The sequence below is a fragment of the Phascolarctos cinereus genome, unplaced genomic scaffold, assembly GCF_003287225.1.
Source record: "Phascolarctos cinereus isolate Bilbo 61053 unplaced genomic scaffold, phaCin_HiC Scaffold_5;HRSCAF=322, whole genome shotgun sequence".
NCBI lineage: Eukaryota > Metazoa > Chordata > Mammalia > Diprotodontia > Phascolarctidae > Phascolarctos > Phascolarctos cinereus.
The window spans coordinates 413,206,424-413,232,316 of NW_027555958.1; the positions used below are offsets into that span (position 1 = coordinate 413,206,424).

Here is a 25,893-nt window from a genome sequence, read left to right on the forward strand (position 1 = left end):
ACAAATCCATTGGGAGATCATGAATCATTCTCCAATCAGAAAGTACTGTTTAAGCAAAGCATGTTCCAGAGCATTCTAGGCCAGGCTCCAGCCTTTATAGCTCTCTAGATTGTGTCTAGGTTCTCATGCTTGCAGGCTACCCACAGCCCTTTGCTGGGACCTTGGGACTTGGTCAAAGACCTTGTTCTCTGTTCATTCAAGACTCAGGCTAGGAAGCAAAATTATATCCTTCTACAGTTATCCCTTCCACATCACTATTTTCCCCATTATGGTTTCAATATATAGTGGGTCGGCATAAGAAATTAAGTTGGAATTTTAGAGGGAGTTTTGTGGAAGCTGCAGATAACATGTGAAGGCCAGCAGATGACACAGAACTTATTACCAAACACGTAACCCAAATTTTACAATAAGGAGCTATAAACACCCCTTAAAAGAAAAAGAAAAAAAAATCAGACTTCTTCTTTGGTACAAAGGGAGGTCCAAAAACTTTTATGCAGATTTCCCCCCAACCATAACTATGCATAAAAGAATGGCTTTGAGGAAAAGCGAAACAAGCAATTTAATTACTCAGCACCATAAAATAAAGCTAAAGCTATATCTCTCTTCTACCTTAGGGAAGCTAATGCAGTATGAGGTTAGATGAGGAAAACTTCATTCTGCCAATGCAAATAATTTTGGGGATATCTGTGAGAGCAGCCAAGGTTTCAGTGACTGTCTCATTTCACTAATGTGAGCTAACAGAAAATATCCCCGTTAGCTCTTAGAGTCAAACAATCAACAAATGTTTATTAAGCACTTAATATATGCCTGGTGCTTCCCTAAGCACTGAGTCATATAAAGAAAAAGCAAAAATAGCCCTTACCCTCAAGGAGCTTCCATCCTAATGGGAGTGAGCAGTACATAAATAGTTATATTCTCTATTTATTCTAAATTAGGGTAAGGAAGCAAAGCTATACCCTTCTATAAAAAGAATGAGTTTGATGGGGGGGGGGAATTCAATCAATTTCATTACTAAGGACCCTAAAATAAAGCTAACAACATTCACACCTCTCTTCTGCCTTAGGGAAGTCCGAGATTAGGTGAGGAGGTCTTCATTCTGCTAGTGCAAATGACTTTAGGGGTATGTGTCTACAAATACAGAGTGGATGGAAGGTCCTGACAATGTGAAATCTTCCAGACAAGAGAGGGAAAAAACCAAAGGACCATTAGACTAATTAAAGTAATAACCCACCATTTACATTTAGAAGCTGCAATTGTTCATTATGGCCCTTTGAATACTGATTTTTCATCTTTGGCTTAATCTGTGGGCTGCTGGAGTTTGCAAGTCCATCCTAGTTAGGTTCTTAATTCCTTTTTGTGTTTCTTTAAGGGTGCTGTGTTAATTCCTCATTAGTATAGTACATGAATGCTTCCAGAAACATTAATCTTTAGACAGCAGTTGAGGATGAGTGTGAGGGAGAAAGCTAAAAATTAAGCTAAAAAGAAAGCTAAAAAAAGACTAAAAATTAATAATCACAAAGCAAGTGACCAATAACATCTCTTATTAATTTGAAATATGACCCTTTTAGGATGCATGTGCTGCTAAAAGGGCAAGTTATTTGCCTTTATCACACCCTCTGGTGGCCTGTAGGCATCACTGAAGCCTCCTCAGTGCTAAACTAGAAAGACCCAGGGTAGCTAGACAACAGCTCAGAGTCCAGGGACCAAAGTAGGTGATTAGTAAGTAGCCAGAGTGACCTGGGGCCAAAATTTTCCAGACATAATCACCATCAATTAATGTTCAGTAGACACCCAAGATGGCACACAGCCTTGGAGTAGGCACTGTGGAGGTGGGAGTGCAGAATGCAGAGAAGGCTGGCGCCTTGATCTCTACTGGGTTACATTCTTCTTTACCCAAGGCAGACAAGCTTAGATACAGTCAGTAGAAACACTACATGTCATGACAGATATGTTGAAGAGAGAAGAAGGAAGTTGGGTCTGGGATAGGGGAAACAATCCCCTGACCTCCTATTGTCTGTGTATTGCCTCCTGGCAGTTGCCCCTCCCGAGGACCTGCGTGTAGCCGCAATCAGCGACAGGTCCATTGAGCTGGAATGGGACGGGCCGATGGCAGTGACAGAATATGTGATCTCTTACCAGCCAACAGTCCTGGGAGGTCTTCAGCTCCAGCAACGGGTGCCCGGGGATTGGAGTGCCATCACCATCAAGGAGCTGGAGCCGGGACTTACCTACAACATCAGTGTCTTTGCCGTCATTAGCGACACCCTCAGCCTCCCTGCCATTGCCAAGGTGGCCACTCGTATGTATTGTATTCTCTTCCTCTTCATTTTTCTTTGCAAGGGAACTAATAATTATATTGCTTCAAGAGTTCAACTCATTTATTAAGATCCTTCTCTGTATAGGGAGCTGTGCTAGGCATAGAAGATACCAAGGCACAAATGAAACTATTCCTGACCTGAAGGAGCTTACATCCTAATGGAGGGGGGAATATACAAAAATTAGTAAATATAAGGTAATCTGAAGAAGGAGAGAGCACTAACAATTGGGATCAGAGATGGACTCATGCAAGAGGTGACATCTGAGCTGAGCCTTAAAAGTAAGTGGCTATTCTGAAAAAGCTAGATGAGGACAGCATGAATTCCAGTCATGGGGGACATAACTTGTGCAGAAACACACAGGTAGAAAATGGGATGTCAAATTTGAAGAACAGATAGTAGTCAAGTATAGATAGAGTGTAGAGTACATAAAAAGGTATAATGTGAAATTACTCTGAAAAAGCAGATTAGACCCCGATTATGGAGGTCACTAAATGTTGAATTAAAGAGTTTTATGTAGTTAAAAATCATAACTGTGAATGTGAATGGTATGAACTCACCCACAAAATGGAAGCAGATAGCAAATGGAATTAAAGAGTTTGTACTTAATCCTAGGGGTGGCAGGAAGCTACTGAAGATTTGATAGTGATGGTGAAGGGCAATCAAGCCTATTAGGAAGGTTATTCTGGCAGCTGTGTGGAAAATGGATTAGGATGTTTGTGAGAAGGGAATTGTCGTGGTCAAACTTGAAGAAACAAGGGTAGAATGTTGGTACCATTCCTGTGGCAGACTGAGGCAAAGTAAAGAGATGGCAGTTGAGGAAATTGATGAACTAGAAAGCCTAGAGTGTTAAAAATGGAAAATCATTATGATACCAAAGTCTCTTGAGTATGAAGACAGAGACAGTAGAGAGGAAGACTGAAACCAATGGTTGAAGTCCTTAAGAAAGAAGGCAAAGTAACTTGGAGATCAACTGAAGACAATAACAATTTGTATAGTATGATATGAGTGGATGGCAGGAACGTCAAAAAAGCAGAATTTGTTGAGTGATGCCATGCAGAGAGACAGAAAGGGGAAAGAGGGAACAAGGAATTTGCTAATTCCTCCTTGATATTTCTTTTGGGTGATGTGAAAGAAGGAATAACCAGCACTAGAGAGGTTATCTAGGGATTAGAAATCTTTTCTCCTCCTAATTCTGCATGGATACTGGAAACTATCCCCCTCCTGAGGGAAGGAGTTTCCAGAAGAGAAGACTGATCTTTACAAAGCTCCATTAACATAAAAGTATTTAAAGAGATTTCCAAAATCAGACTGTCTGCTTAGATCATGAAATCCAAGAATTCAAAAGTGTTTTAGCCATCAACAAACATTTTGTCTTTTATGCACTCAACAGATATTCACTAAGTGCTCAATGTATACAGAAGGCTATGCTAGATGAAGGTACAGATTACCAGGGAGATGGAAAAGATATGGTCCCTGCCCTCATCCTCATGTAAACAATGATCTAGTAGAAGATACAAACACCAGTAAACATATTACACAACATGGCACGGAAAATGATTGAGAAGAATGCAAAATGTTTGAGAAGGAGCTCAAGCAAGTGGAAGAGGGCATTCTGGGCATCAGGAACAACTCAAAGAAATGTAGAGGCAAGAAAGTTCAGAGTATGTATGCTCAGGGATCAGAAAGTACCCAGTTATTTGCAAGCTGTCTTCCTCCATTATATTGTGAGTCCAAGAGCAGAGACTGTCCTTTTTCTGTCTTTGTATCCATACCTAGTGCTTACCATAGAACCCTGCATATAGTTAATAAATTAATAAATGCCTACTGAGTGACTGGAGGGGAATAGTATGAAATAAGGCTGGAAAAGTAGACTGTTTCCTGATTATAGAGAACTAGTCAAGGAAGCTTGAACTTGACTCAGTAAGCAATAAGGAGCCACTGAAGATTTTTTTTTAGCAGAGAAAGAAATGTTTCCAAATCACTGAGAAAATTGTTAGAGAGGTGACAAGAAGGATAGATATTGAGGGAAGGTGAAAGAGAGAGAGAGACAGAGAGAGACAGAGACAGAGACAGAGACAGAGACAGACAGACAGACAAAGACAGAGAGACAGACACAGAGACAGAGAGACAGAGACAGAAAGAGAATACTGGTTAGAAAGCTTTTTCAATAGCTCAGGCAGGTGGTAATGAGGATCTATATAGGAGGAGGGGGGCCAGTAAAATAAAGAACATGGCTTGTATGTGATAGATATTACAGAAGTGGGAATAGACAAGACTTAGTAGTTGATCGGATATGTGAAGTGAGGGAAAGGGAAGAACAAGAAGTAACCCCAAAGTATCAAACACAGAAGTCTGGAGGAATAGCATTTCCACAGGCAGAAATAGTGAAGTCAGTCAGACAGAGGGGAAAACTAAAAGGGAAAATAATAAGATTGATTTAGGGCATGATAAAATTGAAATTCCTGTGGGACAACCAGATGGAGAGATCCTGTTGGCAAATGGAAATGTAGGTCTGGTGCTCAGAAGAAAGTTCAGCCTCAGCTATAGATATTGGCGAGGTATCTGAACTCAGGTAGTATCGGAATGTGTGGGAATGAATGAAATTGCCAAAGAAGAGAGTGTAGCGAATAAAGGTTAAGGACGGACCTTTAAGGAACATTCACCGGTAAGGAATATCCTTAGAGGATAAGGATCTAACGGACCAATTAAAGATGTAGAAGGAAAAGCACAAGATTGTAAGGCCACAAAAGAAGAGAGAGTCCTCCAGGAGGGGGGTAGACAATGACATTCAATGCTGCAGAGAGGGCAAAGGGAGACAAGGTCCTCAAGAGCCAGCCCCACTACTAACTACAGAACCATGAAATTACTTCATGTCTCTGGGCCACAGTTTCTTCATGTGTAAAAAGAAGAGTAATTTCTAGATCAGTGGTGTCAAATTCAAATAGAAACGTGGGCCAACTGTACATAAGGATCCCTGCAGTCTGCAATTCTACTCAGAAAACCATATAGTAATTTGATCTATATTTTATTATATTATTATTTATTTTGTTAAATATTTCCCAATTATATTTTAATCTGGTTCAGACCACACTAAGGAATGTTGTGGCCAAACATGGCCCATAGCCTGTTTGCTACATCTAGTCTAGGTGATCTCTTAGGCCCCTTTCAGCTCTGATATTATATCATTTTATCACTTTATGACTGCAAAAGGCCTTTGTATTTGGCAATTGTTAGTTCATTGGTGACCTTTGAGAGAGAAGTTTAAAATGAGTGGGAAAGAGGAGAGGCAGATTACAAGGGGTTGAGAAAGAGTGGATAATGACGAAGAGAAATCATTTGGCCATGAGTTGGCAGAGATGACTTAATAGTTGAATGGGCTAGGAGGCTCAAGGGGTAGAAGGTGAAGAAAGCTAAAATTTGTCTTTTTTTCCAGAGATATTCAGCATCGTGGGAGCAGAAAAATAAACTAGATGGCAGGCATTACCCAGATATTCTCCAAAAATTCAATGTAATTCAATAAACATTTACTTAGCATCAGCTATGTTCAAGGCCCTGTGTTGGGTGCTAGGGCTTCAAAGACAAAATGAAATATGGTCTTTAACTTCATGGAGCTGATATACTGCTAGATAGAGATTTGCAGGTCAGGTACAAGAACATCCAAGGGACTTAATTAGGCCTCTGGTTGTACAATGGATAGAGCCATGGGCCTGGAGTCATGAAGACCTAAATTCAAATCCAGTCTTAGGCACTTACTAGCTCTGTGATACTGAGTAAGACACTTACCCTTGTCTACCTCAGTTTCCTCAACTGTAAAATGGGAATAATAATAGCACTTACCTCCCAGGATTGTTGTGAGGATCAAAGAAGATAACATTTGTAAATAGCTTAGCCCAGTGCCAGGCACATAGTAGGCACTTGATAAATGCTTATTCCCTCCCCTCCCCTCCTCTTCCTTTGAGGGTCTTCATTATGTGCCCAGAACTCTTAGGCACTGAAAGAGATATAAGGATAAGCCACATGAGGAGTTTATAATCTAGTATTAGAGACAAAGGTAATATGAATTAATCATTCAACCAATAGCATTTATTAATCACTCATGATGCACCAGGTATTGTGTTATGTGCTAAGGATACTAAGAAAAAAAAAGAAAGGGGGCAATCCTTGCTCTCCGGAGCTAACATTCTTCCAAGAAATATGAAATAGCTATAGGGGAAAAGAGGAAGTATATAGTTAAATACTGCATACATTATTATACTTTATAAATATAATAGGAGTTCAGAAATAGGAGAAGAGGGAGGATCAAGTAATAATGGAAGGTTTCATGGAGGAGGTGGTATTTGAACTGGGATTTGAAGGATATAAAAATTTTGGATAGGCAGAGAGGAAAGAGACTTCACAGAAGTACAGAGTCTCAGCACAGCAAGGGATACCCACAAGTCAACCCCACAGTTGAACCCATACTTTCACAAGACCCCCTCTATAAAGCTCCCCAAAGAGCGGTCATCCAGGCTTAAAGTGATAGGCCCCCTCTCAAGGTAGCCCATTCCATTTTTGCGTAGCTATAAGGCAGAACTTATAACTGCCTCTCTTCATCTCCCACCCATTGGTCTTAGCTCTGCTCTATGGGGCCAGTAGACTTGGAAATGTTACCCCCTCCTCCTGCCTTCAGAAAGAACTAAAAATTGAGCCATCCATACAGGAGAAAAAAAATTACCCCAGACAGAGTTCACAAACAGATTCAATAATTCATTTGGGTGACTAATAACCTTCAATGTTACAATAGAGGACGCCCCCAGATGGAAGCTGACTTTATGTGTACATCTGTCTATAATTATCTTTGTTTGTGTTTGACCTTTTACTAATTTCTCTGGTGCCCAAGAACCAGTTTAAAATCTCCTGCATGATAACATTACAAAGGTAGGTTACCATCTGCTGTTTTTCCCACCTTGCTCGTGGATGACTCACTTTTCTGGATACCCTGGCAGGACTCCCAAATGTCTCCTCTCTGATCTATAAGTGTATAAAGCGATGAAGTCTCCATTCTTCTCTGGGTTTGTTATGCCAACTCAGGGCACCCCCTTAAGCATGCTCCCAGGTGACAAAGGCAAAATCACGTAATCTCCACTGAAAGGGTTAAGAATGAACCACGCTCCTTCTCAGGCAAGCTGCAAGAGAAGGTACCCAAATGGAGAGGGGAAGATGCTGTCAGTTCTCCTAGGGGAATATCCCAAGGCAACAACCAAAATGGGGCCAAGCACTCTGCAGAACATAGCCAAGTATGGGCTGCCACAGGTCAGGAGGGGTAACTGGAATACCACTCTGAAAAGTGCATCGTCACCTGGGTTAAGCACAGTAAGTGGGAGGGAGGGACAGAGGGGAAGGCTGGAGGGAAACTGAAGAAAGATTGAGAGATACCATAGGAAAAGAGAATGCTAGAGGCCAAAAATAAAAACACAGAAAAAGAGGAGGAATGAAGATAAAGAATCCATGAGAAAGGGAAACAACATGAGGTGAGAAAAAACACTGGACAAGGAGAGATAAAACTTGCTTTTTGAAAATATTCTTATTTTTGTTTTAATGTTTACATTTTCCCCTGCAGAAGCTGGCTCTTCCTTCTTCTTATCTCACTCTTCTGAATAAAACAAATATTCAGTATTTAAAAAGCATGCTATTTCATAAAAAAAGAAATCACCCAGTCTTACCTGGGCTGCTGGTTTACCTCTGTACCTTTGGCCAAGTCACCTCATGTCTTAACGTTCTTGTGCCCACCATGGGGACACACACTTGTCCTATCTATGCCTCCTGGGCATGTGAGGAAGGCTCCAAAGAGGACTTTGGGAAACCATTTGGGGCTTCTTTGAGAAAAGGCACTAACTAAAAACAGACTTATCAACAGCTGAAAGAGGGCTAAGTGTGACTTTTTCCTTGAGTTTTCTATTTTCTTATAGGAAGTATAGGAAAATAATTTGTTAGAGTATCTATTCAATTATTCATATATTAATTAAGCTAAGAGCAAAGTCCATGATGAGGAAGGGGCTTTTAATTGAGTGTATAGATTTTCTGTCAGTATGGTAGCTTAAGATTTCCCTGCACATTCTGTGGGATGTAGGGGTTGAGGGCAGTCTGCTGAGAAGAGGCTGAAGCTAATGCTCTGTGGCTGATCCATGGACTCGTCAGGGTTACCCATGAAGCCATCACTCACATTGCTCTATTCCAGATCTCTCCACCCCGCAAGGGCTGCAATTCAAGACTATCACAGAGACTACCGTGGAGGTGCAGTGGGAACCCTTCTCTTTCTCCTTCGATGGGTGGGAGATCAGCTTCATCCCAAAGGTAACAACCATTTGGTTAGACTGCTAGATTCCCTTTTTCCTCTGGCTAACTCTCCACCCGGAATTGGGTCAGTTGCATAGAAGTAGTTGCTGCCTAAAGGCAATAAAACCGAGAGAGGTTAACAGTTAGCACAGCTAGCTAGCGGCAGAACCTAGCGTAAGATTTGTGTCTCCTTCCTCCCGTTCCAGAGGCATTTCTACCATGCCAAGCTGTGTTTCTCTTGGTTGAATAAAATATGGTGCTAATGATGTATTACATCTAGTCAGGATGTTTTTGTGTAGTTGGACCCAGGAGACTTGGGCTCTTATCCCAGTTCTGCCACTAAGTATTTGTGTGTCCTTTTTGGAAAGTCATTTAGCCTCTCTGAGCCTCAGTTTCCCTTTCTGTAAAATGGTAATAATTGTTTTACTATCCACTAAGTAGTATTGCTGTGAGAAAAAAACTTTTTAATCCTTAAAATAATATATAAATTGTTGGTAAGTAGCCCCCTCTGCAAAATGAAGGGGACAACAAGGTCATTTCTAGAAACAGCAAACTGGAAGAGGAACCCATTTTGAGACCCAGGGGACCAGATTTAAACTTGCCCCATTGATCAATTTCATGAAATTAATACATATGGTCAACCTAACTGAAAGCAGAAGGAAGAAAACTGGAGACATTCAACAGAGCTGCTGCTTCTCTCCAAAGTTTCAGAATTTAGTGGGTCTAGCAAGTCAAAAAAATAAAATCGTTCATTAGAATAGTTCTCTTCTTTAGTGGGCAAGAAATGCTATATTCAGTTGGACTCCAGCCCCACCCAGCCATGCTGTATTCCATATGTATCAGTAACACCAAGGGATACTTAGTGGGAAACCATGGTTACCTTCCATGACATCATTCTCTAAAGGTTACAGCTATAACCCTAATATCTTTAGCTTCCTTAATAACCCACTAGAACTCCATCATGAATTTAGCTAAACTCTACTTGAACCTTTTTATATTTTCTACCTGCACTATGAGGAGGTAATGAGTTCCATAAGTTTACTGCCCACTGGATAAAATAGTTCTTTTAATAAGCTCCAAGAGGTGCTCTCTAGTTTTTGGTATTTGGTGAAAAAGTCTAGGATCATAGAATTTCAGATTTAGAAGGTCATCTAGGTTCCCTGTGCCCCCAAATAATGTCCTGCACCCTATTCCCAACAAATGATCACATAGTCTTTTCTTGAAGACTTTCAATGAGGGGGGAGCCTCCCCACCTATGTTCAGCCTATCTAGAGTTATAGAGAATGATGTTATCCATTATAGTTTTTATAAACGTCAATCATATCCCCATTCTCCTCTTCCTTTGTCCAAACTGGGGGCTATTTGCAAAGAAATTACTGTATCTTCACCCCGGTTTGACTCAAAAGCTATTTCTAATGAATAATTGTACATTCTAGCCAAAAGTGTCCTGGTTTCACCTTCGAGTGCCTTTGAAACTCTTAGAATCATAGAATTTTAGAGCCAGAAAGAACACTAGAGACCACCTAGTACAATAACCCCCTCATTTTTACAGACTTGAAAACTGAGGCCCAGAGAAGGTAAGGGACTGTCACACAGCTTGTTAGTATCAGTGCCAAGACAAGAATCCAAACCTCCTGACTCCTAATTCAATGTTCTTTCCTCTGGGCCATACTGCCTTTCTCTAAGGTGGGTTGATGACATGTTTGCATCATAACCAATAATTAATTTATTATGATATTTTATAAGAAATGAATTTTTAAAGGAATGTATTTATATAATTATAGTGACCAAGACAGGCCCCAGACAAGAGTTGAGAAAATCTACCTTCTCCCTTCTTTGCAGAAGTGGGAGACTATAGGTGCACAATATTGAATATGCTATTAGATGTATTAGGTAATTTTGCCAAACTGCTTTTTTCCCCTTTTTTTGCTCTTATTCTTTGCTGTAAGAGATAGCTTAGTGGGTGAAAGAGAGGGAGAGATATATTGGAAATGGAGAGAATTTTGAAAACAAAAGATAACCAATTTTTAAAAAATTAAGGAATGAAGAAGGAAAAAAAGCAACAGGCAACTTGGCTGCATGCCATCCTATAGAGGGATGTGAGAAAGTGGTCTTTTGCAAAGAGAGGGAAATCACATCACCCTGCTGCTACACAGAGACAAGATTCTGTGCCAGCTTTCCCTGTGCCTAGCCCTAAACAAAAACAAGACAGGATCCAGTAGCCCTGAAGAATAAACATTCTATCATTCACATGGTGACCCTTTCATTTTCCCCTTGGAAGACATAAGTCACATGAATTTTTTAAGAGTAGTTCTGCAGGTTGCATCAGGAGTGTTCTCTGTGTTCAGTTCTGGGGATGACTGGCTTGAAAAGATGTCGAGTGTGAATGGAAGGTGCTAGGGATAACTGTTTGCCATGGCAATGCAAGACTCAGCCTCTAGTTTTGCATAGCAAAGTGTGTTGAGAGTGGAGTATGGACGGATGAGTGAGTGTATGTGTGCAGAGGCTGATTGAGTTGATGCAGAGTGATGTGAATTGGAGGGGAGAAGGTAATGTAATGTTTTTGCAAGTCAGTACAAGCATTTTGTGAAGATGTCTGGGTGTGGATCCCCAGAAAGTTGTGAATGAGTCTTGGTGCATGTACCCTGAGGGATGGATTTTTCCCCAGAGTTAGCCTTCATTTAATTAACTTATGAGCCTATGGAGCCCATGGGGCTCAGTGAAGTTCACACGTTCCTCTGGTATAGAGAGCTTTGAGAACACAGGCAGTTCTAAGTCCCAGTGCCCTGCCATGCAACCAGCCCAGAAAGCAAGGAGCAATAAGGAAAGAGCCCTAACAGATACTATATCTGAACAATGCAGTTCTGAGCCCTGAATACTCTCTGCATTAAAAATTACATTGCCTGGGTAAAAACAGCTTGGGAGGCACAACTATAGAAAATCAGGTTGGGTTAGTAGGTTAGCATTAGCACTCCTCAAACACCAAAGGGATGGACTGGTAAATGGAGAAAGGGGGAACAGGGAGGATGATGTCTCCACTATACCTAGCAAAGTACACCGGAAACAGCTTGTGGACAAAGAGGAGAAAATCCAGCCCCATATATTCTTTTTTGCCTCTTCTATTTGTTCTTCCACTCCCTTTCCCCTCTAATCTTTGCTCTCACCCTGCTCCCATTTTGTATTAGCACATTGGAGTAAATCATGTCACTAAACTCTTAACTCATCCTGCTGAAGGGGAAACAAGACATTGACAGATTCACATCTGATTTAACTCCAAGAGAAAATCCAGATATAACAAAATAATAGTTCCTGCTGGTATAAAAAAAAATGTGAATGTCTTTCTTACTTTGAAATATGTTTGTATGTTTGTATAGATGTTCACACACACACACACACACACACACACACACACACACACACACAAACTATCTCCTCTAAATAGCCAAGGGCATGTTCTTCATGATTAAGGATAGAATGCAAGCAAAACCTGATGGCTGCTACCCAACATCCCCATATTGTCTATGGCAAAGTTCATTCCGTTCATGACTAATTTCCATTGACAAACTCAACTAATTCATGAAAAGGCAAAGAAATATATATATTTCAATTGGCAGTTCATTTATTAAAACTTCAAACAAGCTGTAGTCAGTTTGTATCACACTTAAGCCTGATGGGAATGGGTACCGGCTCCAGGCACACAACTATCTACATGACTAGGTTGGAGATTGCCAGACATTGGTCTACCATGTTCTGAAGTCATACAAACCTTCTCTCTCAGTGATGTTTCTTTTTCTTTCCTTCTTGCCTCTCCCAGAACAATGAAGGGGGAGTGATTGCCCAGCTCCCTAGCGATGTCACATCCTTCAACCAGACAGGGCTAAAGCCAGGGGAGGAGTACATCGTTAATGTGGTGGCACTCAAAGATCAAGCACGGAGCCCCCCAACATCAGCCAGCATCTCAACTTGTAAGTTACTACTATGCCCTGACTTATCCCTCTGGCAACATAGAAGCTGACCCTAGGAATGTCAGTGTAGACCTGGGATGGGGAACCTGAAGCCTCAAGGCCACATGTGGCCTTCTAGGTCCTTGGGTGCAGCCTTTTGACTGAGTCCAAGTTTCACAGAACAAATCCTTTTATTAAGGGATTTGTTCTGTGAATTTTGGATTCAGTCAAAAGGTCAAACTTGAGGACCTAGAGGGCCACATGTGGCCTCAAGGCACCACCCCTGGTGTAGACTATTCTGTCTCTAAAAGGAACCTGGTTCCTGCCTAAAGGACTCTGGTGAGATTCTACAGAGACTAATGAAGGTTATAGATTGGGTATAAAGAATAACCAAGGGTCAAAAGCAGGAAGATTTGGGTTCTGAGTCCTTTCTCTAACACGTAATGGTAATGTAATGCTGGACAAGTCACTTAATTTTTCAGGGCTGCAAACAATTCTCTAAAACTACAGGAAGCAGAGGAATTGCCCAACTGCAGTGATAGTTTCCTCATGGAAAGCTACCTCTTTGAGTGAAATCACAGGTCCTGTCCAAAAAAAAAAAATAACAAACAAAAGAAAAACTAAGGTCCAGACTTCTTCCCTGACTTGTTAACTAGACTCCATTTCCATCCTGTCATCCCCCAAAAAAACAGGTAGGAAACTAGGAGATTAAAAGATTCCTTTCCAGTATTTCCTAGTTCTGTTCTCAATCATCAAAGAACTTGCTTGCTAGTACTTGACCCCCCTAGAAAGGGAGGAAATGGGATATGGAGTCAAAGTGAACAAGGTACTTGCTATTAGAACCAGCTCAGTGGGGAATTAGTTGATGTTGGAGATGAAGTGATACTATTCTCTCACTGGCATAGGTTCATCCTATCCCCATTTGTTGTATTAGCAGAGTTAGGTAGGTTGCCCATTTGGCTACTTTAAGGGACTCTTTTCCCACTTGATAAGTGTGGGGAAAAAGACACTTATCATGCATGTGGCATTAGCCAAAATTATCTAAGGGTTAAAAATATCCTCTGATTTTATAGATAAAGGAAACCAAGACACAGAGATTAAATAGCTTGTCCAGTTAGAAGCAGAAAATAGAATAAAATCCAGGCTTTCTGCCTTCAGCTTTAGAGGCCCTGACCTTTTCAAACACTCATGAAAAATTAGTTGTGCACATTCCTCAGTCTCACAAAGCTGAGCTCGCCAAAGGAGTAAAAACCACTGAACTAGTTCCTTTTTTTAAATTGATGCCCAGTCCCTTACCCTTAGAGCAAGAACCTCAGACCAACTGTGTATAGTAGTGGGTTACCCTTACAATGTAATTCCAAATCAAAGAATTTTGAGTCCTGAATCTGACATTCATACTTAGTCCTGGGTTTTTCTAGCCCAAAAGGAATCTAGGTAAAAACCCAATACACAAGAAACCTAATGCATTCCATGGTCTATACCCTAGAAACAGAAACATGACAAGATTGGGGCAATGTGGGTTTTGTCCAAAGGCCATTTGTAGCACTTGTGCTGTTACATGAACAACTGAACTTAGCACCTTATTAGCCGAAATCAGTTAAAATAGGCAGATCCAAGTTGCTCATTCTTCTGGACCCACAACCAGGCTGCACCCCAAGTCAACTTGTTCGTGGCTCCACTGTTTCCCACCAACATCCCACTTCCCCAGCATTGGACCCAAGGTGCCTATCCATGAACTCTAGTGAATCAGAGTCTTTGTCTTGAGAACCAAATCCCAGAGTCTACTTTTCTGCACAAGGCACCAAAATGGCTTATTATGGCTTTGCCTAAAGGCACACCTGACCTAGCTGACCTTAGTTTTACCACCCACTATGGTAATATTTATAGGTCATTCTTAGCTAATACTCAACAGACTTCATGCCTCAAAGTCCATCCTGGTGTTTAGCATTAAAAATGCCTTAGAAGTTGAAGAAAATTGTAGACCAAATAACAACAACAAAAAGCATTTATTAAGCACCTACTAAGTGCCAGGCATTGTGCTAAGTGTCTGATGTATAAAGAAATCCAAAAGATATTCCCTGCTCTCAAGGAGCTCATTGTCTAATGGGAAGAATTTTCCCTGGCTTCCTTCAAGTCCCAACTAAAGTCAAACCTGCAAGAAGCCTTCCATGATCCCTCTTAATTCTAGTGCCCTCATTCTGTTGATTTTTTCCTATTTTTCATATAGAGATAGAAATAGAGATAGAGATGGAGATGGAGATGGACACGGATATAGATGGTTTGTACCCAGTTATTTGCAAGCTGTCTTCCTCCATTATATTGTGAGTCCAAGAGCAGAGACTGTCTTTTTTCTGTCTTTATATTCATACCTAGTGCTTACCATAGAACCCCGCATATAATTAATAAATTAATAAATGCCTACTTAGTGACTGAGAAGATATAAACTAGCTATATACATTAGATTCATATAGGCCCTTTCTTTAAAGAAGTTTTGAGACCTTAGAGGATGGGGCCAAATGTTGTCTTGGTCTTATTCCTAGACCACTTTCATGCAAATTCTTTAGCTGTCCTTGGTTTAGAAGTTTCCTAAGATTACTTTTAAAATGGCTATTTCCACTCATTTTAAATTTGGCTAAATTGAAAGTCACTGAAAGAGGGAAAGATAGAGAAAGAAAGGGAAAAAAGGAAGGAAGGAAGGAAGAGATAGAGATAGAGAGAGAGAGAGAGAGAAGAAAGGAGGAAAAAAGAAAGAGGAAGGAGAGAGAGGAAAGGAAGGAAAGAAGGAAGGAAGGAGGAAAAAGGAAAGCAGGAAAGGAAGGAAGAAACAAAAGGAAGGAAGGAAGGAAGGAAGGAAGGAAAGAAGGAAGGAAGGAAGGAAGGAAGGAAGGAAGGAAGGAAGGAAGGAAGGAAGAAAGAAGGGAGGAAGGAAGGAAGGAAGGAAGGAAGGAAGGAAGGAAGGAAGGAAGGGAGGGAGGAAGGAAGGAAGGAAGGAAGGAAGGAAGGAAGGAAGGAAGGAAGGAAGGAAGGAAGGAAGGAAGGAAGAAAGGAGGGAAGGAGGGGGAAGGAGGGAGGGAGGAGGGAGGAAGGAAGGAAGGAAGGAAGGAAGGAAGGAAGAAAGGAGGGAAGGAGGGAGGGAAGGAGGGAGGGAGGGAGGGAGGGAGGAAGGAAGGAAGGAAGGAAGGAAGGAAGGAAGGAAGGAGAAGGAGGAAGGAAGGAAGGAGGGAAGGAGGGAGGGAAGGAAGGAAGAGAGAGAGAGAGAGAGTAGTAGAGAAATGGGAGGAAGAAATCACCTGTCCAAATTTCCTTTCTAAGAATTCGGTTGGAGACATGAGGTCAAATTGAAGATCAGTTTACTTTTCCTGAGTTGCAGTATGACATCACTGCAAAGAGACCAGGTCAGATTCACTTAAGGATGGCCACCTCAAGGCCAGGCTCTAAGGGGTACCTATTGCAGAGGTAGCCAACCCTCAACCAACCGGGTCTGATGCCTTTAGGAAATTTTTTTTAATTGTTTCCCTCTGCCACTTTCTAACCTGTACTGAGCACCTCCTGCAAAGCACAGAACTGTTATCAGACATTCAAGCAGCCTTTTTTCAATACAAACCATTTTGTGAATGCAAATGACAAGACCACCTGCCGAGAGCTCTCTGTGCAACATGATCTCATTCTAATAAGGTTAGTTGTTAAAAATAAGGTTTTGTGGATTTAAGGGGTTGAAGGACAAAAGTTTCATGTAATAATTTAAGTCTTAATGCTACCATTTTTCTCCCTAAGGATCTCATGTTTACTGTCACTTTAAAACCTGTGTCACAGTAGTCAGAGTAGGAGCTCTGAAGGCAGAGGACCTGAGTTCAAATTTTTCCTTCGGTACTTGTGACCTGGGTGATCTGGAGAAAGCCTTTTAAACTCCAAGGGCCTATGTTTTCTCATCTATAAAATGAGGGGGTTGGACTGAATGACCTTTGAGCTCCCTTCTGCATCTAAAGCTATAACTATGACATCCCCTGTGAGGCAGATTGGTGGCCAGGATATATTTCCCACCCCCTCACCCCCATTTCATAAGTGGAGAAAATGAGGCAGAAGAGGGCAAAGTAGCTCAAAGTAGTGCTAGTGGTGGCATAAGATATTCATACAACTCTTCAAGGGTTGCAAAGTACTTTACACAGTGCATGTGGGAAGAAAACCTAGGTCTCTTGCTTCCAGGGCTAGAGATGAATGTGATATTAAAAAAAAAATAACCTATATGTCAATGATCAATGAGGCCTCACTTCAGGGAGCACCGGAACAAGCTGCCAATTCCCATTTCAGTCAATGGAAGCTGAAACCACTGGAGAGTTTGTCTCAAACCTTAGAGCACAGGTCAAACCCAGCTTTACACGGTTCCCAAGACTACGCCTACTTGAGTCTAAGGGACTCAGTTCAGTAGGATGCAAAATATGCAGTCCTTCTGGAAGGGGTGTGCTGGTAAATGTTTACCAGCTCTCTGAAAAAAAAATGTATGCATGATATACTTTTGAGTTTAATCTGCATTCTTAATACTTTGTCCATCACTTTCTTAAATTTAAACTATCAACAAAAAATAAATCAAGCCCTGCTTTGTAGCATTTGCCGATTTCAGACGTCTGAATGCTAACACTGAAAATTTAGCCATCTGCTCTCCTGAGCCCCATTGGACTTGACTCTAACACATCCCTGCCTATAGGATACATTTCATTCTGTAGCTAACCTAAGTAAATCAGTCTACTTCTGAGCTAGCCTAGGGCAGGCCAAACAATAAATCTCAGATTGATTAGGAAATGCTAGTCTCTTTTCTTCCCACTACCCTTCCTATCCTGCCACCCTCCCCCTCACTCAATTCAATCCAACCAGAGCAGAATCTCTGGATCTGGATGATTAATCCAGAATCAAGTGGTTTATTTATTTAATTCTATATCAGGATGTGTTCTCCCCAACCCGGCCTGGTCCAGATGCACTAAAGGAGTCTTGATAACTGCCCTACATATGCAGGGTGACGACCAAGGACTGTGGCAGTGATGCCTTTCTGGTCTAATAACACACTCAGACAAGTGAACAACAGACATCATCCAGAGCCACCTCTGGAGCAGTAAAGTGTTATGGAGAAGGACCTCTTTCACTGGCTTCCATTTTCCAGTAGCACGTATTTCATGTCAGCCAATGCAAAGATCTATCATAGTCTGTTGCCTTCTTCCTCTTTTTTGTTATCGTGACTGCTCTGTGGCTTTTACAACTGAGCACGGATATTTACTGGTCAGAGCTAAAGTTCCCCTGGGCAGCCAATTTGACAATCATGGATGTTTGGATTGGGCCAGCTGCTTCATAAGTATTTCCTCAAGGCTCTTGGAGATGATGAGAGCTAGGCAAAGTCCAAACAGGTGTGGACATTGCATGGTCCTTTTGTCTTTAGGCTAGGCAGAGACATAATCGGCTAGCTCAAGGTAACAGATGCCCTTTCCCTCCCAGGGCCAGGACATCCAAAGCAACTGTATAGAGAGCTAGAATTAAAGTCAGAAAGACTTGGGTTAAAATCCTGCTCAAGACACTGACTATTTGTGTGACCCTGGGCAAATTATTTGACCTTTGTTAGACTCAGTTCCTCCTCTATAAAATGAGGGGATAGGAGTTCACAGCCTCTAAGACTGCTTCCAACTCAAATTCTATGATACTATGAAGACAAATATCATAACCTAACAGAAACTAGGCTTAGAGAAAGCTGAGTTCTAGTACCAGGTTAATCATTGTCTCACTGTAAGATCTCAAGCATGTCACCTACCCCTCTCTGGGCCTGACTTTCCCCATATGTAAAGTATAGGGAGTAACACCTGCTTTCATTCTACCTACCCCATAGGTAGCATGAGGGTGCAAAGAGATAATTGGCAGTAATGTTCTTTTACCAAAAGTGTATTCCCCATCCATTTTTATTCCATCATTTTGTTTCTCACCTAGTCATTGATGGACCCACACAGATCTTAGTTCGAGATGTCTCAGACACTGTGGCCTTCGTGGAGTGGACCCCACCTCGAGCCAAAGTTGATTTCATTCTCCTGAAATACGGGCTAGTGGATGGAGAGGGCGGTAGGACCACCTTCAGGCTGCAGCCTCCTCTGAGTCAGTATTCTGTGCAAGCCTTAAGACCCGGCTCCCACTATGAAGTCTCTGTCAGTGCCATTCGAGGGACCAATGAAAGTACTTCCACCATCACTCACTTCACAACAGGTATGGCGACAGATGGGGAGGAAAATTGAGGGAGAAAGGAAAGTAGGACTGCTTGGGGAACTGGCTCACCTGAAAAAAATAAAGGAGTTATCAGGTCTTTCCTGAAGTACAGGTGCAAGCTTGACACCAAGAAGCAGAAAGTAAGAGGGATGGCAGAACATGGATCTAGAGATGGAAAGAACTCCAATGGATATCCAGGCCAAACCCTTCATTGTACAAGGAGGTTAAACGATTTGCCCAAGAATACATGGGTAGAAAGCACCGGAGGAAAAATATGAACCTGGATCCTACAAGTGTTAGTCAATGAATATGAAGTACCTACTGTGTGCCAGGCACTGTGCTAAGTGCCAGTGATGAACAAAGAGGCCAAAGACAGTCCTTGCCAACAAGAGTTTTACAATCCAATGGGAGAGATAACATGCAAACAAATATGTACAACTATGTACTAATAAGCTATTCACACGATAAACAGGAAATAAGAAAGGAAAGACAGTAGAATTAAGAGGGGTTGGGTAAGTCTTCCTATATTTCCACTTGCGACCCCTGTTTGCCTGAGAAATTTTTACATGATTGTGGGTATACAGGCATATATTATATATACAAATTATATATATACAAATCAAACTGAGGTCCTCAGGTCAGACTAGCAGGGCAAGGAGCCCTGAATCTTAAAATTGTGGGATTTGGGCATGTCATTGTCCATCTCAGTATCTCTAAGCTAGACCTATACCACTACCAAGTACCATGATACTGAGTTGAATTTAAGAAGAAAAAAAGCAAACAAACAAACAAACAAAAACCAGCTGATTTACCTCTTCTTAGAAAGGAGAATGGATAGGCTCTAGTAGATAGGGTGCTATTGAACTTGGACTTGTTGGTTAGGAACATTTCAGTTCAAATCCTGCCTCAGACACTCACTAGCTTTATGATTTGGGGCAAGTCATTTACGTCTACCTGCCTCAGTTTCTTCATCTATACAAGGAGACTGAATGGCCTCTGCAGTGAGTTCTAGCTCAAAATCTATGATCCTATGACCTCTGCTGAAATCCTGTTCTGATGACTCATAGTACAAAGATGATCCTGAGTTCTAGGGGGGCTATGCCAGTAGAGAGTGAGCCATCTCAGGCTCTACCAAGCTGGAGGGACTTCAGATATGGCAATGAGCTGTGTATATCTGTCTTCCTAGGCTAAGTAAACCTAACTATGTTAAGAAGAGGCTCATTGGCAAAAAGTTGGCTAACAAGGGATGAACTTTTTGAGGGCCAGAACAACTCAGTAAAACTATTTCTTGGGTGTAGAGGCAGTGCCCTATGAGTTGGTAGAGTCATTCATCATATGGATAAATCTTTTAGTAATTTTGAAGTACTTTCTGAATATGCTGGGTAGCCCCAGTAGAGGACAGAGAACCCAGGACTAAATTCTTCCCATTTTTCCCCCCCTCCCTCCTTCCCTTCTCCATCCCATCTCCTAAGACCCATTTTAAGAATGATATCTACAGAATAGAATCCAGAATGCTGGATTTGAAGTCAGAGAACCTGCTCTGCTCTCCTTACCTCCCGGGCAGGTAATCTTATCTCTCTGGGCCTAATCTTACATCTTTGCTCATCTTATAAACAGGGGTAAGGGTTGAGGCAGATGAACTCTGAAGCTGCTTCCAGCTCTACATCTACAGTCCCATGAATAGATCATGTAAATGACATTTCCTCTCTGATTCTTGAGTGTCAGCCTTGGCATCCACCTGCCTTGCCCCATATGGGCAACCCAAGTCTCAGGCTCATTTCTTTATTGCATGATGACATTTGCTTGGAAGGTGGCTTTTCTGTGTGCTGTTCTCAGATAAGGGGTTGGAGAAGCAATAAAGCAGGAGAGGGCTCTCCACCAAGCAGCCACATATAAAAGAAAACTCTTGATGTTTAGCCCGAAAAGATGGGGATGGGATTGGCTGGTGGCCCAGGCAAATTCCAATCAGGAGCAATTACATTCTGCTACCTAGAAACTCTTCCGGCAGCCTCCATGCAACACAGTATGGCTTTCTGTTGCCAGTTACACTGCGGACTGGCAGCTGTTAAGCATCTGCTGCTTTATTCCCTCTGTAAGGCCATTCTCCCACTCCTGGAGGGGGTCATGTGGAGAGGAAGGGCAGGACAGTGAGGCGAGGAGCCATTCTGTGGACAGGCAGCATCACAAGGCCTCTGGTTAGTTAGCAGGAGCCAATCATGTTAAGAGGAGGTAAGGGCCAAGAGCCCTCAGTCATTTCATTGTTTCATTTAAATTCAGATTAGGCAGAGTGCTTTCCCAGGTGATGCTTTCAACGCCTGAGGACAACAACTGTGTAGGCAGTTAAAGCAGAAATGTTGGGTTCTAGGAGTAACATTGGATCTACCAGGACCTTAAGAGCTATTGTTTAGAGGGAAAGAGCCCTAATAGAAGGATAAGTCCCTTCTCTCTCTGTGTGTGTGTGTGTGTGTGTGTGTGTGTGTGTGTGTGTGTGTGTGTAAGAGAGAGACAGAGACAGACAGAGACAGACACAGAGATAGAGACAGAGAGAGATAGAGAGAGACTGACAGAGATAGACAAAGGGAGAGAAACAAAAAGACAGACAGAGATAGAGAGTCAGAAAGAGATAGGGACAGAGGGAAAGTCACACTAAAGGCAGCTAGGTGGTATAGTGGATAAAGCATAGGACTTGACCTCAAAAACACCTGAGTTCAAATCTTGCCTCAAGCACTTACTAGCTATGTTACCCTCAGCAAGTCATTTAACTGAGATCTGTCTCAGTTTCATCTGTAAAATGTGGATTGTCACCTAACTCACAGGGTTGTTGGGAGGATCAAATAAGTAAATATGTGTGAAGCATTTTGCAAATCATAAAAGTGTTATATAAACATTGCTATTGCTTTGTACAATTTGGATATTGTATTATTTTATCACCAGACTCATAATCATATCACCATCACTATTATTAATATTATCAGAATACCACCTCCTCCAGTGATAGCTGACACCTCTAGACTGTAAATGATGATCATGATTTTTGCCCTTGGACACTCATTTGCCAGGTACCTTCATTATAAAGAATAAGGTTTCATTTCTCCCTGTGAAGAATAATTTTAAAATAAATTTTACTGACATCTTTTGTTTTCTACCTGTTCAGAATTTTCCACAACATCCTTCCTCCTCTTCCCTCTTAAGAGCCATCTCATATAATAGATAATTCTTTTTAAGGAAAAAGAGGAAGAGAATCAGCAAAATCAATTGATACATTCAAAAAGTCTCAAGTGTGAGTACCACCTCCATGGACTTCCCATCTCTGCAAAGAAATAGGGAGGAGGTTTCTTCTCATTTCTATTCTTTGAGACCATGCTTGTTCATTTTTATTTTTCAGTATTCACTTTTGATTGTTTTGAGGTGGTTCTTTCTATTGACACTGTTCTTTTTTATTTTAATATTTTATTTTCCATTTATGTGTAAAAACAATTTGAACCTTCATTTTTTTTTACAATTTTGAGTTCCAAATTCTCCCCCACCCTGCCTCTATGCTCCCCTCACTGAGAAGGGAAGCATTCAATAAAGGTTATACATGTGCGGTCATGAAAAACATATTTTCATATTAGTCATGTTGTGAAAGAAAATATAGACCAAAAAAACCCCCAAGAAAAATAGTGTTTAAAAGTATGCTTTGATCTTCATTGGGTTTCTCTCAGTTCTTTCTCTGAATATGAATAGCATTTTTCATCATAAGTCCTTCAGAATTGTCTTGGATCTTTGTCTTGCTGAGAATAGCTAAGTCATTCCCAGCTGTTTATTGTACCATATTGCTGCTACTGCATACAATGTTCTACTGGTTATGCTCACTTCACCTTGCATCAGTTCATGTAAGTCTTTCCAGGTTTTTCTGAAAGCATCCTGCTTATTTCTAGTATTCCATCACAATCATATACCACAATTTGTTCAGCTGTCCCTTAATTGATGGGCATTCTGGCAATTTCCTATTCTTTGCCAACATAAAAATAGAGCTGGTATAAATATGTTGTCCTTTTTCTTTTATCTCTTTGGGATACAGACCCTGTAGTCCTATTGCTGGGTGATGAGCACATACTGTTTTATAGCCCTTTAGGCATAATTCCAAATTGCTCTCCAGAATGGTTGGATCAGTTCATGACTCCATCTATTTACACTGTTGCAGTCATTGTCTATATTGTTGTCTTGACTCAGTACTTCATTTTGCATCAGTTGATTCAAGTCTTTCCATGCTTCTCTATGTTCCTAATATTTGTCATTTCTTACAACATAGTAATATTCCATTACATTCACTTACTGCAGTTTGTTTAGCCATTCTATCAGGTTATTTTTTTCAACCTCACTTTAAGGTACCAAACACAAGTCCATATTAGAGATGGAATAAGAATTAGCATTTATATAGCACTTGAAGGTTTGCAAAACATTTTCACATATTTCATTTGATATGACAGGGCTTTAAGAAATCACCTGTGCCAAGTTACTTCTTCATAGCTGTATCTCCTCTACTATATCATAGGATCATTGATTTAAAGCGGGCAGGGGACCATAGAGGCAGAAGTGGGCTGGTGATTGTTTAACCACCAAAACCAGAGTTTGGCTTAACAACCAAAGAGTTTGGGGCTCTTGCACATTTTAGTTTAATCTGCATTACAAAATATTTTCTTGATCATTTTCTTATGTCTTGCCAGTCAACATAATAAGTCAAGTCCTAATATACATGTTTGTCAATTTCTGTGGTGTAAATGCTCACACTGAAAATTTAACAATCAACTCTGGAAAGCAAGTTAGAGCTGGTATCAGCACATCTCTGCTTAGAAGTCATCTCTTCCAGCACTCGCTTAAAGAGAAGGAAAATGAGTCTCAGAAAGATTAAGTGGCTTGTTCTTAAATAACAAGCCATGGAGTGAAGACTCAAACCTTCATCCTCCGAGCCCAGATCTGGTAGTCTCTTCCCCATTAGACCATAACATCCCTGAGAAGCAAACAAACTTTTTTTTAAGGCAATTGGGGTTAAGTGACTTGCCCAGGGTCACACAGCTAGTGTTAAGTGTTTGGTCTGAGGCCAGATTTGAACTCAGATCCTCCTGACTTCAGGGACAGTGCTGTATTCACTGTGCCACCTAGCTGCCCCCAATCAACAACTTTTAACAGGTGACTACCATATGGTAATCACTGTGCTAAGCACAGAGATGTAATCCCCTGTCCTCAATGAGTTTACAAGACTTCCAGGGAAGGAAGTCCTTACACTACCTCCTGAGGCAGCCTAAATGGATATTTTGGATAAGCTCTCATTGTTAGGACATTTTATTATTTTTTTCTTATATGGAACCAAAATCTGCCTCTCCAGCTTCTCCACAACTTCTACCCATTAATCATGGTTCTCTCCTCTAGGGCCAGCAAAACAAACCTAATCTCTCTTTCACATGGTAACCCATTGAATACTGAAAGAAAGCTATCATGTCCTCTTTCTAATCTCCTTTGTAGGCTAATCACCATGACTCCTTTTGTCTGTATGATATGGTCTATGGTTCTCTCACCCTCTTGGCTACCCTTCTCCAGGCTGGGTGCAGTTCTGAAAAGGGGTTCCCAAAACCACATGTAGAACTCCAGATATGGCCAAAAGGCCATAGCCCCATGGAAACATAAAATGATGTTACTATGGTTGTTTTGCTGTTTTGCAGAAATCGATGCCCCCAAGAACTTACGGGTGGGCTCCCGTTCAGCAACCAGCCTCGACCTTGAATGGGACAACAGTGAAGCTGAGGTTCAGGAGTACAAGGTGGTATACAGCACCTTGGCGGGGGAGCAGTACCATGAGCTGACGGCTCCTAAGAATTCTGGCCCTACCACCAGAGCCACCCTCACCAGTGAGTAATGTCTTCCTTCCCTTTGAAACCCTTCACTCCCTAGGGATACCACTGGGATCTGTGTTGGTCATTGGCTGCCCAAAGGTTCCCTAAAATTAGCTAGCTCTTCCTGTGTAGAGCATGCATTCAGGTCAATCCAGGGCTTTCAATGTTTTACAAAGGATGAGTAAGATTAATGCCAGAATTTATATGAGCTTATTGCATAATTTGCTCATTTGATTGGGAACAAGTCGTACCTCTCAGAAGATGTATCCCTTAGTACAGATGCTGGAGGCCTTCTTTTGTTGTTTTTTTTTTCCATCAATACATTTCCTATCCCATTTTGGGAGGCATTTCTGTGTATGGTGACAATTGCTAAGTTTACTTACTCTTTTCCCAGTATTTGTTGGGGATGGAGGGTGGGTAAGAGAGTAATTGGTGTGATGGATAGGGAATGAAAACCTGGGTAAGAGGGTTATGAACAATGGAAAGTGTTTACAGGTGATTATGGCATAGATTTAGAGCTGGAAAGGACCTCAAAGAGCTAGTCCAACTAGTCCATAGAGTCCAACCCCTTCATTTTACAAATGAGGAAACTTGGACCCAGGGAGGTTAAGTCATTTGCTTAAAGTCACACAGGTAGTATGCATCAGAAGTGGAATTTGAACACATATACCCTGACTTCAGAGCTGGTATTCTTTCCACTCTGCTGTGGTTCCTAGATCCTCTCTCATCACAGTAAGAAAGCCAGGATAGCTGAATTGTGGGGACAGCAAAACAGTAGCTATGAGTGATAGCCCTTAGGACAACCCTTGTCTTTCTCTCCCTGCCCCCACCCTCCATCATCTTTTAAAGGCAAATAGATGGCAGCTAGATCTAGACTTAGGAAGACCTGAGTTCAAACATAACCTCAGACATTTACTAACTGTGAGACCCTGGGCAAGTCACTTAACTTCTGTTTGCCTCAGTTTCCTCAACTGTAAAATAAGAATAACAGCACCTCACTTATCTTACAAGGTTGGTGTGATGACAAAGTGCCTGGCACATAGTAGGCACCATATAAATGCTTATTTCCTTTCTTTTCCCTCACCTCCACCACTTTCCCCCTCCCATTGCTTGAAGACAGTAGACAAGATCAAAGAGAAGCCTAATCTCTGCATTGGTATGTGTAAATCTAGCCTTCCTTAGGACTTTTGCTAAGTGACTCCATTGAAA

At 41.4% G+C, this 25,893-nt stretch overlaps 1 protein-coding gene across 2 annotated transcripts in view; it reads left to right on the plus strand.

The window, feature by feature from the left end:
- TNR (tenascin R) overlaps positions 1-25,893 on the plus strand; it is a 346,743-nt gene that overhangs the window by 247,450 nt on the left and 73,400 nt on the right. Inside the window, exons 4-8 of one of the 2 annotated variants that reach the window (XM_020970485.2) lie at positions 2,036-2,299; positions 8,536-8,651; positions 12,448-12,598; positions 18,542-18,811; positions 24,514-24,699. In XM_020970485.2, the coding sequence (XP_020826144.1) occupies positions 2,036-2,299; positions 8,536-8,651; positions 12,448-12,598; positions 18,542-18,811; positions 24,514-24,699 (987 nt within the window). The remainder of the gene's footprint in view (positions 1-2,035; positions 2,300-8,535; positions 8,652-12,447; positions 12,599-18,541; positions 18,812-24,513; positions 24,700-25,893) is intronic. The other variant, XM_020970486.2, reaches the window with a different exon arrangement.